Source organism: Leptopilina heterotoma, unplaced genomic scaffold (genome assembly GCF_015476425.1).
Source record: "Leptopilina heterotoma isolate Lh14 unplaced genomic scaffold, ASM1547642v1 Lhet_23, whole genome shotgun sequence".
NCBI classification, from domain to species: Eukaryota; Metazoa; Arthropoda; class Insecta; order Hymenoptera; family Figitidae; genus Leptopilina; species Leptopilina heterotoma.
In genome coordinates this window covers 835,213-851,020 of record NW_025110948.1, presented here as the reverse complement: position 1 = coordinate 851,020, position 15,808 = coordinate 835,213, and the positions used below count along the sequence as shown (strand labels likewise).

Here is a 15,808-nt window from a genome sequence, read left to right as displayed (position 1 = left end):
ATTTTTGATAGTCAGCGTCCCCACCCGCCCGTATCAGAAAAACGAAAATTGGAAAAAAAATCGGAAAAAAATTCATAACTCGAACAATTTTAGACCAAATGCTTATTTCTTGGTCACAAATTAAAGAGAGATTAATGGTCCTTAAAATGTGACCAATAAGAATTTATTTAAAAAATTTTTGATAGTCAGCGTCCCCACCCGCCCGTATCAGAAAAACGAAAATTGGAAAAAAAGTCGGAAAAAAATTCATAACTTGAACAATTTTTGACCAATTTTTTGTTTCTTGGTCGCAAATTGATTGAGGATTAATGCTTCTTAAAATGTGACCAATAAGAACTTATTTAAAAAATTTTTGATAGGCAGCGTCCCCACCCGCCCGTATCAGAAAAACGAAAATTGGAAAAAAAATCGGAAAAAAATTCATAACTCGAATAATTTTTGACCTATTCTTTGTTTCTTGGTCGCAAATTAAAGAGGGATTATTGCTCTTCAAAATGTGACAATTAAAAATATTTTTGATAAACTGTAATAGCTAGCGTACGTTTTTTTGCGTTGATTGAACCGTATAGGGCCACCGCGCTACTATGTGTGTCGGCGCCTTTGGATTCTTCTGATAAGTGGCGGCCGGCGGGTCGCTAGTTTAACCGAGCCCATAATAACTGTTTTTTTCATTTTCAGACTTCGTACTTGATAATTAATTTTATAAAAGTAGCAAAAAATAAGCTTAAAAACAGAAAAAGCAGTAAAAAAAGTAGCTATCGAAAAATTAAACTTGACGACTCAAATTTTTCTATAATTTATAATTACATTCAAACATAGAATAATTTTTTAAATAAATATTTAAAAACCTATTTATTTTGACCACAGGAATTAAAATATTTCAAATTATTTCGATATAACGCCTTTTTGAAACTGAACTATTTCTAAAAATTACAAAACTCATTCTTTCAAAATTCAATAATTTTTTTCTTGAAATTTATCAATAAAATAATTTAAAACTTCAATCATTTTATTTTATTCAATTCTAAATCAATTCTTATTAGAAAGTTCTATGAGAATTCAATTATTGAAATACAAAAATAAATAATTTATTAAATAATTGAATGTTTCTTAAAATTTAATTCTCATAAAGAACCTAATCAACATTTTTTAAAACAATTTTATTTAAATTTAAACAAATTTATAAAATTCTTTTTAAAGAAATGATTTTTTTAAAAAAATTTTATGAAAATTGTGTTTTAAATAATTGAATATCTTTGAAAATTGTATATTATTGACGAATATAATTGCTTTCAAAAATTTTTATTAAAATTATATTGAAAAGGATTCAATTATTATAAAGAATTTAATAAAATTTTTTTTAAATAATTGAAATCTTTCAAAGAATTATATTAAAATTTTAAGAATAGTTGAATTTTTCGCGCAATTAATTTAAAATTGTAATAAAAATAATTGAAATCCTGCAAAGAGTTTTAATATTTATAAAAATAATTAAATTTTTTCAACAATTAGTATTAAAATTTTAAAAAAGAATTTAATTCCTGAGAAGAATATGATAATTTATAAAAATAATTAAATTTTTGCGAAGGATTTTATAATAATCTATTTAAATAAATGATTTTTTTTAGAAAAATATTAGGAAAATTTAGCAAAAAAAAAATATAGTTGCAGTAGTAAAGATAATTAACAGTCAGACACAAATTAAAATTTATGTGATTCTCCTTTAAGTAGTAAAAACATTCTTGGTTAGACGTAATTTTAAAACAATATGTCAATTATTCAGTCAAATATTAGTGGTAAAAATAAGATTTCAGTAGAAAAGGTAAATTTTAGTAAGACACAAAGTAAAATTAACGTTATTCTGCTTTAAGTAGAAAACATATTTTTAGTCAGACGTCATTATATCCAAAATATTGTTAATTTATTCTGTCAATTATCATCAGTAAACTTTTCAGTTAAGTTTTAGGTTAGATAAGTGAGCTCTGAGAAATTTTTAACTAATTTTAATTTCCAGAAGTGAATGACGTCATATTAAAAATTTGATCAATTACTCGGTTTATTATTGGTAATAAAACTACGGATTTCAGTAGTAAAAGTAAATTTTAGTCAGACAAGATGTTTAAATTTGTGTAATTCTGCAAAAAGTAGTAAAAATAGTTTTAGACAGACATTATTAAATATATTAAGTCACATTCCACAAATTATTATTAATAATACTATGATTTCAGTAGTAACAGTAAATTTTAGTTAGACACCAACTAAAATTTTTCTTTATATTTTTTATATCTTTATATTTATTATTTATAAAAATAATTAAATTCTTGTAAAAGCTTGTAATATAAATAATTGAATATAAATAATTCAATTCGAATTGTTATCCGCTTTTTTTCAACACACACAAATACAGAAAACATGAACATATTTAAATTAATGCAAAAAAAAACAAAAAATTTAATTATAATCAGTGACAAGGTAATTATCATTGCAATTTCGAATAAATCAATGAATGGTTTAATTGAGCCCCGCTGTTATTGCGCATACTGGTATCGTCCCAATAGAATTTGCTCTGTGGCCTGACTGCTCGTGTGGCCGCCCTCATCAATCGCGATAATTATTGTGTCAGTAAATACTCGCCGACCGTACGTCAAATACGAGTTCATTTGTACTGACGCATTCGAATAGCGTGTAGATTGTCGGGCCAATATAATTAAATGAACGACCGCAACGTTATTTCGTCGATTTCTCTTAATACACTATTATATAATTATATACATATATATGTATATTGCAAATTACGGATTTTACGTTTCATATATATACATGTCTATATTTTCAACTCATAATTATATTACATTTTCTCTCCCCCCCTCCCACTTTAAATTATTATTTATGCATTAATAATTATTGTTCGATAAAATAAACATGACTTTAGTAATAAATTATTATACAAATATGTGCAATAAAGTTTTCGTAAATGAAGCAAGCTTACGACAACCAAACAATATTTTATATGCAACTTTTTTCGTGTCAGTCACAGTGAAAAGGTTAATATAAAAATAAAATCATAAACAAAATTTATCTTGTATAGAAAAATAATAAAATAATTAGGCAAAATTAATAACTCTGGAAAAAATATTATAATACATTCCAAAGAAGAAAGAATAGTAAAAATGATAAAAAATTTGAAATCAGAATGATAAAAAAAATTGATTGGTATCGCAGAAAAGTTAATAATTATAAGAATGATATTCGCTAGTGGGATTGACAAAAGGGTCGAGGAGGACAGGATAAGCCATCCGGATTGCCAGACAGCTTTTCAATTCCCCTTGTTGGTGAACGTGTCGAATGGGGAGATCCGTATTTTGTACTAACCCCACCGACCCAAAAACATTCACAGTTGTATATATATATGTGTATTCCATCGGCTTGGAGTTAAACCTAGTTACCGCACTACAACCGGTCTACAACTGTATTGCGGTAACTAAGTAATCCCCGAACGTTATTTGCAGTTATTTATCGGTCCACTGGACCCACGAGAGAGTATTTTCATTTTCGCGACATCTGTATTCCTTTCTTTCGAGATGAGAATATAAATCCTTTTAAATTTCTTTAGTTGATTTGGGATTGACCTTTTTCTTTATATATTACGAAAACAGATTTAATCGCGATAAGTCATATTTTTTTGAGGGGAGATAAAAAAAAAATCTTTTTTTGTAACTTAAGAATCATATCATATTTTTACTACTTATAATTGTTCTAATAATTAATAGATTTACCTGTTGAAAACTATTTTTACTATTTGCAAAAGAATTACACAAAAAACTTCTCGTTTGACCAAAATTTACTTTTACTACTGCTATTCGTAGATTTATTATTAATAATAAACCGAATAATTGATCAAATTTTCAAGATGTCTGACCAAAAATGTTTATACTACTTAAGGGAGAATAACATAAATTTTAATTTGTGTCTGACTAATAATTACCTTTACTACTGAAAAAATATTTTTTACTGCTGATAATTAACCGAATAAATTAACAAAATTTTTAATATAATGCTGTCTTACTAAAGATTTATAACTACTTAAATTTAAACTTCTTGTCTGACTAAAATTTACTTTTACTACTGAAATCAAAGTTTTATTACTAACAATTTGTGTAATGAGACTCAGTATATTTAATTATCTCTGCCTGATACTATTTTTACTACTAATGGCAGAATTACACAAATTTAAACTCTGTACAATTTTAAACATTTTGGCTGACTAAAAATGTTTGTACCACTTAAGGGAGAATAACATAATATTTAATTTGTGTCTGACTGATATTTACCTTTACTACTGAAAAAATATTTTTGACTGCTGATAATTGATAGATTAAATAATTAACAAAAATTTTAATATAATGACGCCTGACAAAAACTTTTTTTTTACTAGTTAAGGAAGAATAACACAAAATTAAATTTCTTGTCTGCGTAAAATTTACTTTCATTACTAAAATAAAATTTTTACTACTTGTAATTAACTCAATTATTTACAGATTTTTAAAATGACGTCTGGCTAAAAATAATGTTTCTACTTAAAGCAGAATAATATTAATTTCACTTACAATTAGTGTCGCACTAAAATTAACATTTTCTACTGAAATTATTTTTATTTTTACTGATAGTTGACGAAATAATTGGCAGTATTTTTAAGTCTAGTCAAAAGAGCTTTTACTATTTATAAAGAAAAATTAATCATAATTTTAGTTTGGGTCTGACTTAAATTTATTGTTACTATTGAAATCGCTAGTTTTATTATTAAAATAAACCGATTAATTGATCAAATTTTTTAAATGACGTCTGACCAAACATGTTTTTACTACTTAAAAGAGAATAACATAAATTTTAATTTGTGTCTGACTAATAATTACCTTTACTACTAAAATTATATTTTTATTGATGATAATTGACAGAATAAATTAACAAAATTTTTGATATAATAACGTCTGACTAGAATTTTTTTTACTACTTAAAGGAGAATAACACAAAATTATATTTCTTGTCGACGTAAAAATGTCTTTTACTACTTAAATCATATTTTTACTACTTCTAATTCACTCAATATTTGAATAGATTTTTTATAATCACGTCTGACTAAAAAAAGTCTTTCTACTTAAAACAGAATAACATTAATGTTACTATGTGTCTCACTAAAATTTACCTTTTCTACTGAAATATTATTTTTATTATTAATAATTGACAGTATTTTTACGATTACCTCTAACCAAAATGTTTTTACTACTTATAAGGAAAAATAAACAAAAATTTTAGTTTGTGTCTGACAAATAATTTATTGCTACTACTGAAATCATAGTTTTATTACTAATTATTTTTAAAATATGTGACTAAATCTATTAAAAAACCTCTGCCTAAAACTTTTTTTCACTACTTACGGAAGAATCACACAAATTTATAAACTTCTTGTCTGACTAAAATTTACTTTTACTACTGAAAACGAAATAATTGGTCAAATTTTTAAAATGATGTCTGACCAAAAACGTTTATACTACTTAAGGGAAAATAATATAAATTTTAAAGTGTGTCTGACTAATAATTACCCTTACTACTAAAACTATGTTTTTATTGCTGTTAATTGATCGAATAAATTAACCAAATTTATAATAACTTCTGACTAAAACTTTTTTCTTATATTAACTTCTTTAAAAAATACATTAGTAAAAATAATAACATATTAATATGGATAAAATTAATAAACAAAAAAAAAATTATACTTATTAATTTCCTGAAGTGAAAAATTCGAAAATCATTCTCAAAATATATGTACGTTTAACAGTCTAGCAAGCGGTATTTTTTTATCATTCTATATTTAAAATTGATATCTAATGTCGATAATGGAGTGTATGTACATGGGAGAGCTAAAGTTAATTCGATTAATGCTGATGGGAAATGTTTGTTTGACAATGTGTGACAATAGCTTTCCATGATACGTTTACAGGAACACGCAAGGGTGAGGCTCCTATGGTTACTATTCAAATACACTTTTATATTGGACGCGCACAATACACCAAAACAATATTCGTCTCTTGTACTTAAGATCAACTATTATAAGTGATTAAAATTTGTCTACACATATATGTTATATTTTTCTCCAAAGTATTGGCCCTTTTATCACACTAATCTACTCTTATTTTGTTTTCTCAATCCTTTCAGATTATTTCCATATAATAATATTCTATAATATACAGTAACAGTTTTATAAAATATTCCTTTTACAGTCTGGTAATAAAAATCGTTTTTCGACCAAAAAAGGACAAAAAAAAGTTTCTACAAAAAAGAAATATTTGATTCAGTCATAATTTAAGGTTTCGGAGTCACGAAATTAATGTCAAACATTTAAAATTCAAAAAACTCTGAAATATTTTTTAAAAATTTGGTTACCATATTGAATCCGCTATTTTGAATGAAATCTGATATAAAATTCGGTTTTAGTGACTCCGAAAACCCCCCGAATAAACATTTTTAAAAAAATACGTTAATCTTTTTAATTTATGTCCGCCATATTGGATCCGCCATTTTGGATTTTTAAATCCGACATAAAACTCGGATTGAGCGACTTTAAAAGTTTAAAATTCAAATAAGCTCGCCGCAAGCTTCCGTTCTTAAAAATTGTCCAATAAAAGCCTAAATATAACTTAAAAAATTGATTTTGATAAAATTTTTGATAAAAATGCGTGTAAATACATTGCGTGCAAACTGATAGCATGCGAATATTAAAATACGAGATTTTTTCTAATATTAGGTTACACGCACTTGAAGGATAATTACCCACAGTATAGGGCATTATAAGGGCGTTATACATATAGAGGAACGACGCATATATCCTATAATAGTTAATTTACAATAAACTTTTGTGTATACATATATCGCACCACACACTTTTATATAAAATATAAGCATTCTTCGACAAGTGTTTGTCAATCAATATAAATATATAAAAAAAGAAAATAAAAAAAAAACGGAAGTAAAGGGTGTTTCATTGCCGTATAATGGGTCACGTGTCCCCTTAACAAGTATCGGAGCGTGTCACAGTTTTGAAGAGCAAACCGTATTATGTATGTATACAGTGAATGAAAGTGTCTGATGATCAAAATAATAATAAACTCTAAAGGATTAAAAATTACGTCTGCCTAAATGGTCTATCTACTCTTTCGATTTAATATTAAAATATTTTCTCTCACATCATTTTTTCCCCACTGGTTTTTATTGTTTTGAATCAAAAATTAAGTTTTAAAATTTCAATCTATTAAAAATTTAAATTCCAGAATGAGGAATAGGATAATAATTAAATAATAATTATATATTATTATATACCTATAATTATATATTTTTTATTAATATTAAGTAAATATATCTCTCCTAATTACATAAAAGCATTTCGCCGACGCCGAAGAGTCTCAGTATTTTCTAAGGGTCCCCTTTGAGGGCCGTTACGTTACGCCAAAATATACGTCAATTTTCTTTCAGCCTACAGATTAAAAAGAGGCCCTTAAGAACCATCCAAGGGATCAAAATTAGACCTTACGTCAAAGGTCAAATTCATTTAATTTAATAAATCATCATCTATATTCATTCAAGTATATTATATATTATATATTATATATTATATTATATATTATATATTATATATTATATATTATATATTATATATTATATATTATATATTATATATTATATATTATATATTATATATTATATATTATATATAAATATATTATATATTATTATAATAATTATATTATAATAAATGAATAATAATTTTATTAAATTTTTAGGGAAATTGGATTTTACGAAAACTCACCGTATCTCGTGGAGGACTCCAACATTGAGGAGATGCGGACGTACTGTTTCCATTGTGATTGCTGATAACGGAATTAGATGATGAATTGAGATTCGTAAAGTTGACACTTAATGGAGCAGAAACGTCGTCTTCAGTCGTTTCAATATCAACTTCATCATCGGAACTTTCATCCTTGTTGGATGGAACATCCGCGACGGGATCTTGAATTGAATTCTCGACAATTGGAGGTACACGAATTACAGGCCGAAAAGCTGATTGATGAATGGAACCATTAACCGACGATGGTAAAATTGGTTCCGATGGAGTTGTTCCAATTGGTGGTGGTAAAGGTCCTAGAGATAATTAGAAATTACAAAATTATTAAATTTTTAAAAAATTATTATTCACAAATAAAAGAAAATACCAAATTTTGTTTATTATATACGCTTTTTTCTATAACAAATTTCGTTTGACTGATCTATTATTATGCAAATTTTTTTTCCTTTTTATTTATGAAAATAAAAAAATATTAGAATTTATTGTGTATGAAAAATTGAAAATTTCAAAGATTTTAATTTAAAACATTTTCAAAATTCAATTATTTCTAAAAATTCACGCTATTATCAATAATGCTTTTAATATTCAATTATAATCTAAAATTTTAACTGAAAATCATTTTTAAATCAATTTTCATTTTAAAATTCTACTAGAATTAAATTATTTAAATACAAAAATAAATAGTTTATTGAATAATTGACTGTTTCTTGAAATTTAATTCTCATGAAGAATTATATTGACAAATTTTTAAAGAACTGAATTCTTGTGACGAATTTTAATAAAATTTTTAAGAGTAATTAATTTTAATTGAATTCCTCAAAAAATGTAATTCCATTTTTCGAAGAATTGGATTAAAATTGTATTATAAATAATTCCTAAAAAAAACTTTATTATTTATGAAAATAATTGAATCTCTGTGAAAAATTTTTATTATTTATGAAAATAATTTAATTATTGCGAAGAAATTTTTAAAAAATTTGTATAGAATTGAATTCCTCTGAAATTTTTATTATTTATGAAAATAATTGAATAAATAATAAAAAAAAAATAATAAAAAAAAAAATAATAATAATAATAATTTTATTAAAATTCCTGCAAATAATTGAATTTTATCAAAAGAATTTTGTTAAAATTTTTGAAAAAAATTGAATTTCGGAGGGGGATTTTATTATGTATAACGATAATTGAAATTTTGACGAGAATTCTTTTTAAATTTTTTAAAATAATTGAATTTCTGTTAATTATTTTTATTACTTATGAAAATAATTGAATTCTTGTAATTAATATTATTATATTTTTGAAATTAATTGAATTCTGCATAAGAATTTTATAAAAATTCTTGAAAATAATTTAATTCTTTCTTGGAAGAATTGTATTAAAATTTTTTTAAATAATAAAATTTTTTGAGGAATATTATTAAAAAAAATTTTTTGTTTAATTTTCTCAAAAATAATTGAAATAATAGAATTATTGCGAAGAAATTTATAAAAAAATTGCAAAGAATTGAATTCCTATGAAATTTTTATTATTTTTGAAAATAATTGAATTTTGCAAATAAATTTATTAAAACTCTTGCAAATAATTGAATTTTGTTAAAAATTTTTAAAATAATTGCATTTCGGAAGGAATTTTATTATTTATAACGATTATTGAAATTTCGACGAGAATTCTTTTAAAATTTTTGAACATAATTGAATTTCTGTGAATAATTTTATAACATTTGAAAATTATTGAATTCTAGTTATAAATATATTATTATAGTTTTGAAAATAATTGAATTTTGCATAAGAATTTTATAAAAATTCCTGAAAATAATTGAAATTTTCTAGGAAGAATTTTATTAAGATTTTTAAAAATAATTACCTTTTTTGAGAAATTTAAGTTAAAAATAATTTTATTAAAATTTTATTGAAAATAATTTAAATAATAGAATTATTGCGAAGAAATTTATAAAAAAATTTGCAAATAATTGAATTTCTGTGAAATTTTTATTATTTTTGAAAATAATTGAATTTTGCAAAGAATTATATTGAACTTCCTGCAAATAATTGAATTTTGATAAAAATTTTATTAAAATTTTTGAAAATAATTAAATTTGAAAGAGGAATTTTATTATTTATAAAAAATAATTAAAATTTTGACGAGAATTTTTTAAATATTTTTGAACATAAATGAATTTTTGCGAATAATTTTATTACTTTTAAAAATAATTGAATTCTTCTTATGAATATTATTATGGTTATGGAAATAATTGAATTTTTTCGAAGAATTATATTAAAATTACTGAAAATAATTGAATTTTTTCTGAAAGAAGTTTATTAAAATTTTTAAAAATAATGATATTTTTTGAGGAATTTGACTAAAAATAATTTTATTAAAATTTTATAAAAAATAATTGATATATAAGAATTATTGCGAAGAAATTTATAAAAAATTTGCAAATAATTGAATTCCTGTGAAATTTTTATTATTTTTAAAAATAATTGAATTTTGCAGCAAGAATTTTATTATTTATAAAGATAAATGAAATTTTGAAGATAATATTCAAAAAATTTTAAACATAATTGAAACTCTGCTATGAGTTTTATTATTTATGAAAATAATTGAATTTCTGCGATGAATTTTATTACTTTTGAAAATAATTAAATTTCTGTAGTCATTTGTAACTTTTCAAAAATTCAAAATTATTTTTTATAAATCGTCTATAAATATTCTTCTATAAATTTATTAATTGTAATAATAAATTTAATATATATTAAAAAATTTAACTATAATTTCAGAAGAGTTTGAATAATTAAAATTTTTGCCAATTAATAATAATTTTAATTAAATTACAATTGAAGTCTAAGTAATAATTTTATGATAGTTCTTGAAAAATTAAGTTATTTAAGAAGAATTTATTGTCAGATATAAAAAAGACACAAAAATTCAGAATTTTCTTATGAATTCTAAAAATTTAATTTTTTGATATGTTTTTTCAGTATTTTTAATAAAAATCCCCAACTTTTCCCTAAATTTCCTGTCTCAGAATATATAATTGTTATAATTATATTAGTATTAAAACCATATTCCAATTTATATTTTATTTTTATAAAGATAGAATTAAAACTATTTAAATTCCATAATTTTTAAAATTACTAATTTTATTTAAAAAAAAGTAACGAAGTCTTTCTGCAGATATTAAATTGAGACAAAAAGGGAATCAAAAATGTTGCGAAGCAACGTTTTGATTCGTTTTTTTGTCTCAATTTGATATCTGCAGAAAAACTGAAGAAAAAAATTTTTAAATTGTTATAGTTTTATTATGAAATAATAATCAATTTCTTACCAGGAAATAGACATCGTTTCGTCAGCCAAGGCAATGCATAAGGTGGAAATGCAAAACCAGGTGTTTTAGCGACAGCAACAGCGGCAGCCTGTTGATGTTGATGCCAAACGCAATCCATGATAAAACTCCTCGACAATGGCAACGGAAGTTCAGGAAATGGCGGAACTCTCGGATGAGCAACTGGAGGCGGCGGAATTGGAGATGGAATTTCCGTTGTTGGCGAATGTCGTGCTCGTTTTGTTGGACTTGGCGATATACGACTACTGGGATTTGAAAGCAATCGTTTTCTTGTACCACCATTGAACATTGCCTTAACATCCTCCCAAGCGTGCACCACCTCGTCCGGTGGATTGCCCGACAATTTCATATGCCTCCTCCAGGAATTAAAATTTGCCGCGTCCGGCTGCACATATTTATCAGCAGGACTAATTCGATGTGAATGAAAAATAAATTTATTCGGCGAAAAAAAGAGGCCACAATAGGCGCACTTGATGCATTTTGCCCGCGAACTATTGTAACGCGCTGGTAAAAATGCCCCCCGACAACCGAATGCACACTCATGATGAACGGTAAATGCAAAATCTTCCGGTAATCTACAACGAAATTAATATTTTATTAATGAAGATTTCAAAAAAAGTTTTAAAATCAAAAAAAATTATTTTTGAACAAGTTTCAAGTAAAATATTAACCTTGGAGGTGCATTGTCACCGAGAAATGATTTGCAGAGCCTTTCGGCTTCCCTGCGAGTTATCATTCCACATCTTCTTGAAGAGACTGGCATTGCACCGGCTCTTCGAAGAATTTCCAATTGTACAGGTGTGCATTGAACACAAGTAATGCCCAATGCAACTCGTCTATTGTGTATTTCATTGTAACTGAATTGCTTTAACAATGTGTTGCTGATTTGTGCAAGACACAATCTCTCCTGACCCTCAATCACCAATGAAACTATATGGATGCCATATAATGCAACTGTACCCACCTGCAAATCCTACAGATTTAGTATTATCATGCGATCTTTTGCAAAATTTAATAAACATTTGCAAAGAATTTGAAAAAAGTTCATTTACTTAACATTTTTTTTTTTACAAATTAAACAAAACGATTTGGTTAAATTAAAATATTCAGGGCTCGAACCAGTGAAAGTATTTGAAAATACGGATTTTACGGACCAAAAATGAAAAATTACGGACAATTTACGGTCCAATGACAAAAATATAACCAGTCCGAGTTAAATAAGAGAATATTTTACTTAAAACAATAAATTAAATTTTTTCATAACTCTAAAACATGAAGAAATCAATCACTCCGAGTCTTCGACTCGGAGTGATCAATTTCTTCATGTTTTATAATAATTAAAGATGGCAAATTGATAAAATCATTATTTTATATTATAAGAATATTTTACTTCTTCAAAATTATTTTCATCACTACAATAATAATACAGAATAAATTAACAAATATTTTGATATAATGACGTCTGACTAAAACTTTTTTCACTACTTAAAAGAGAATAATACAAAATTATATTTCTTGTATGCGTAAAATTAATTTTTACTATTAAAATAATATTTTTACTACTTATAATTCATTCAATAATTTATAGATTTTTTAAAATGACGTCTGACTGAAAACTTTTGTACTACTTATAAGAAAAAATAATGTAAAATTTTAATTTGTGTCTGACTGAAATTTACTGTTACTATACTGAAATCATAGTTTTATTACTAATAATTTGTGGAATATATGATTAAATATATTTAATAACGTTCGTCTGAAACATTTTTTACTACTTAAATTTAAACTTCTCGTCTGACTAAAATTTACTTTTACTACTTAAATCCGTAGTTGCATTATTAAAATATACCAAACAATTGATCAAATTTTTCTAATAGCGTTTGACCAAGAATGTTTTTACTACTTAAAAAAGAGAATAATAAATTTTATTTTGTGTCTGACTAGTAATTACCTTTACTACTAAAAACAAATTTATATTGCTGATGATTGGTCGAATAAATTAACAAAATTTTTAATAAAATGACGTCTGACTAAAACTTTTCTTACTACTTAAGGGAGAATAACAGAAAATTAAATTTCTTGTCTACGTAAAATTTACTTTCACTACTAAAACAAAATTTTTACTCCTTGTAATTAACTCAATTATTCATAGATTTTTTAAAATGAAGTCTGACTAAAAATGTCTTTACTACTTAAAGCAGAATAACATTAATTTGACTTTGTGACGCACTAAAGTTTGCATTTTCTATCGAAATCATATTTTTTTTTGCTAATAGTTAACGGAATAATTGACCATGTTTTTTTAAGTCTGACTTAAAAATGCTTTCTCTACTTATAAAGAAAAATTAGGCATAATTTTAGTTTGTGTCTGACTTAAATTTACTGTTACTACTGAAATCTTTTTTTTCCGAATAATTAACTGAATTTTGAAAGTTACGTCTAACAAGAATGGTTTTAATACTTTATAAGATTTGATTAAAATTGTATTAAAAATAATTGAAATTTTGCAGTGAGTTTTATTATTTCTGAAAATAATTGAATTCCCAAAAATAATTTTACTATTTTTGAATACAATTAAATTTTTGCGAAGAAATTTATTACTTTTAAAAACAATTGAATTTCTGTAATAACTAGTAACTTTTCCAAAATTAAATTTTTTTCAGCGTTAACTAACAATTTTTCTATAAATCCATTATTTTAAATAATTTTTGAAAAAGTTTTTTGTGAATTTTCAAATTCATTTGTTTTTAACTAAAATTCACTTTTAGATCAATTTTTATTAGTAAATTCTACTAGAATTCAATTATTTAAATAAAAAAAAAATTAATGAATATTTGAATGTATTTCTGAAAATTGAATTCTCATTAAGAATTTAATCAACAAATTTTTAAATAATTGATTCGTTTGGCGAATTTTAATAACATTTTTAATAATAATAACAGTTTTCGAGAAATTCGATTAAAATTGTAATTAAAATAATTGAAATTCTGCGATAAGTTTTACTATTTATGAAAATAATAAAATTCCTAAAAAGATTTTTATTATTTAACGAAAATAATTAAATCTCTGTAAATATTTTATTATTTATGAAAATAATTGAATTATATTGCAAAACTATAATGCTTTTAATATTCAATTATTATCTAAAATTTTAACTAAAATTCATTTTGAAAATAATTAAATTTTGCAATAAGAGTTAAAATTCCTGAAAATAATTGAATTTTTTCTGGGCAGAATTTTATTAAAAATTTTTTTAAATAATTACATTTTTTGAGGAATTTAATTAAAAATAATTTTATTAAAAATAATTGAAATAATAGAATTATTTGCGAAGAAATTTATAAGAAAAATTTGTAAATAATTGAATTTCTGGGACATTTTTATAATTTTTTTAAATAATTGAATTTTGCAAAGAATTCTATTAAAATTCCTGAAAATAATTGAATTTTGCCGCAAGAATTTCATTTAAATTTAAGAAATTAATTGAATTTCGAAGAAGAATTTTATTATTTATAAAGATAATTGAAATTTTCACGAGATTTTTTTTAAAGTTTTTGAACAATTAAATTCTTTGGACGAATTTTAATAAAATTTTTAAGAATTAATAACATTTTTCGAGAAATTCGATTAAAATTGTATTAGAAATAATTGATAATTCTGCGATGAGTTTTATTATTTATGAAAATAATTGAATTCCTAAAAAGAAGTTTAGTATTTACGAAAATAATTGAATCTCTATAAAAATTTTATTATTTATGAAAATAATTGAATTATTGCGAAGAAATTTAAAAAAATTTTGTAAATAATTGAATTCCTGTGAAGTTTTTATTATTTTATTGAAAATAATTGAATGTTTGCGTAGAATTTTATCAAATTTTTTAAAAATAATTGAATTCTTTTGGAAAATTGTACTATTAAAAGAATAAATATTAAAAATCATTTAATGCAAAGGGAAATTTTTGAAAATAATTGAAATTTCGCCAAGAATTGTATTAAAATTTTTGAAAATAATTGAATTTCGGAGAAGAATTTTAATATTTCTAAACATAATTGAAATTTTGACGAGAATTTAAAAAAAAATTTGAAAATAATTGAATTTCCGCGAAGAATTGTATTACTTTTGAAAATAATCGAATTTCTGCAATCATTTGTAATTTCTCTAAAATTCTCCAAATTATATCGTACAATAATCGAACTTTTCGTCCTTTTTCTATCAAATTACAGACTTTGTGGACCTTTTCTTAAAAAAAACTGACTTTTACGGACTTGAAGCAAATTTAGAATTAGAATTAGAATTTCTTTATTTGTTCAAGGAAACCATGAGAACAATTTTTAGTTTTAGTTTGAGCCCTGAACAATTTGGTGTAATTAAAAACATTACATTTATTTTTGTACTACGATAATCCTGTAATTGGTCTTTAAGACTGTAGGATTTGTTTCAATAAAATAAATAAATAAATAAACAATAAGGATTTATAGGATATTATAGAATTATTTAAGGATTGTAGGATTTTAAAATCCAGGAAACAAAAATTAAGAATTTAAAGTACATAGAAATAAAAATA

At 23.6% G+C, this 15,808-nt stretch overlaps 1 protein-coding gene across 4 annotated transcripts in view; it reads right to left on the bottom strand.

Annotated features, from left to right (window-relative positions):
- Positions 1-15,808, bottom strand: part of LOC122502466 (SKI family transcriptional corepressor 2) — a 187,819-nt gene that overhangs the window by 34,930 nt on the left and 137,081 nt on the right. For 2 of the 4 annotated variants that reach the window (XM_043612531.1, XM_043612535.1), the window contains 3 exons: positions 11,915-12,207; positions 11,226-11,818; positions 7,862-8,193 (listed from right to left, as the gene is read on the bottom strand). In XM_043612531.1, coding sequence (XP_043468466.1) covers positions 7,862-8,193; positions 11,226-11,818; positions 11,915-12,207 — 1,218 coding nt within the window. Of the gene's footprint in view, positions 1-7,861; positions 8,194-11,225; positions 11,819-11,914; positions 12,217-15,808 lie in introns of all 4 variants that reach the window. The other 2 variants (XM_043612534.1, XM_043612533.1) reach the window with 1 other exon arrangement.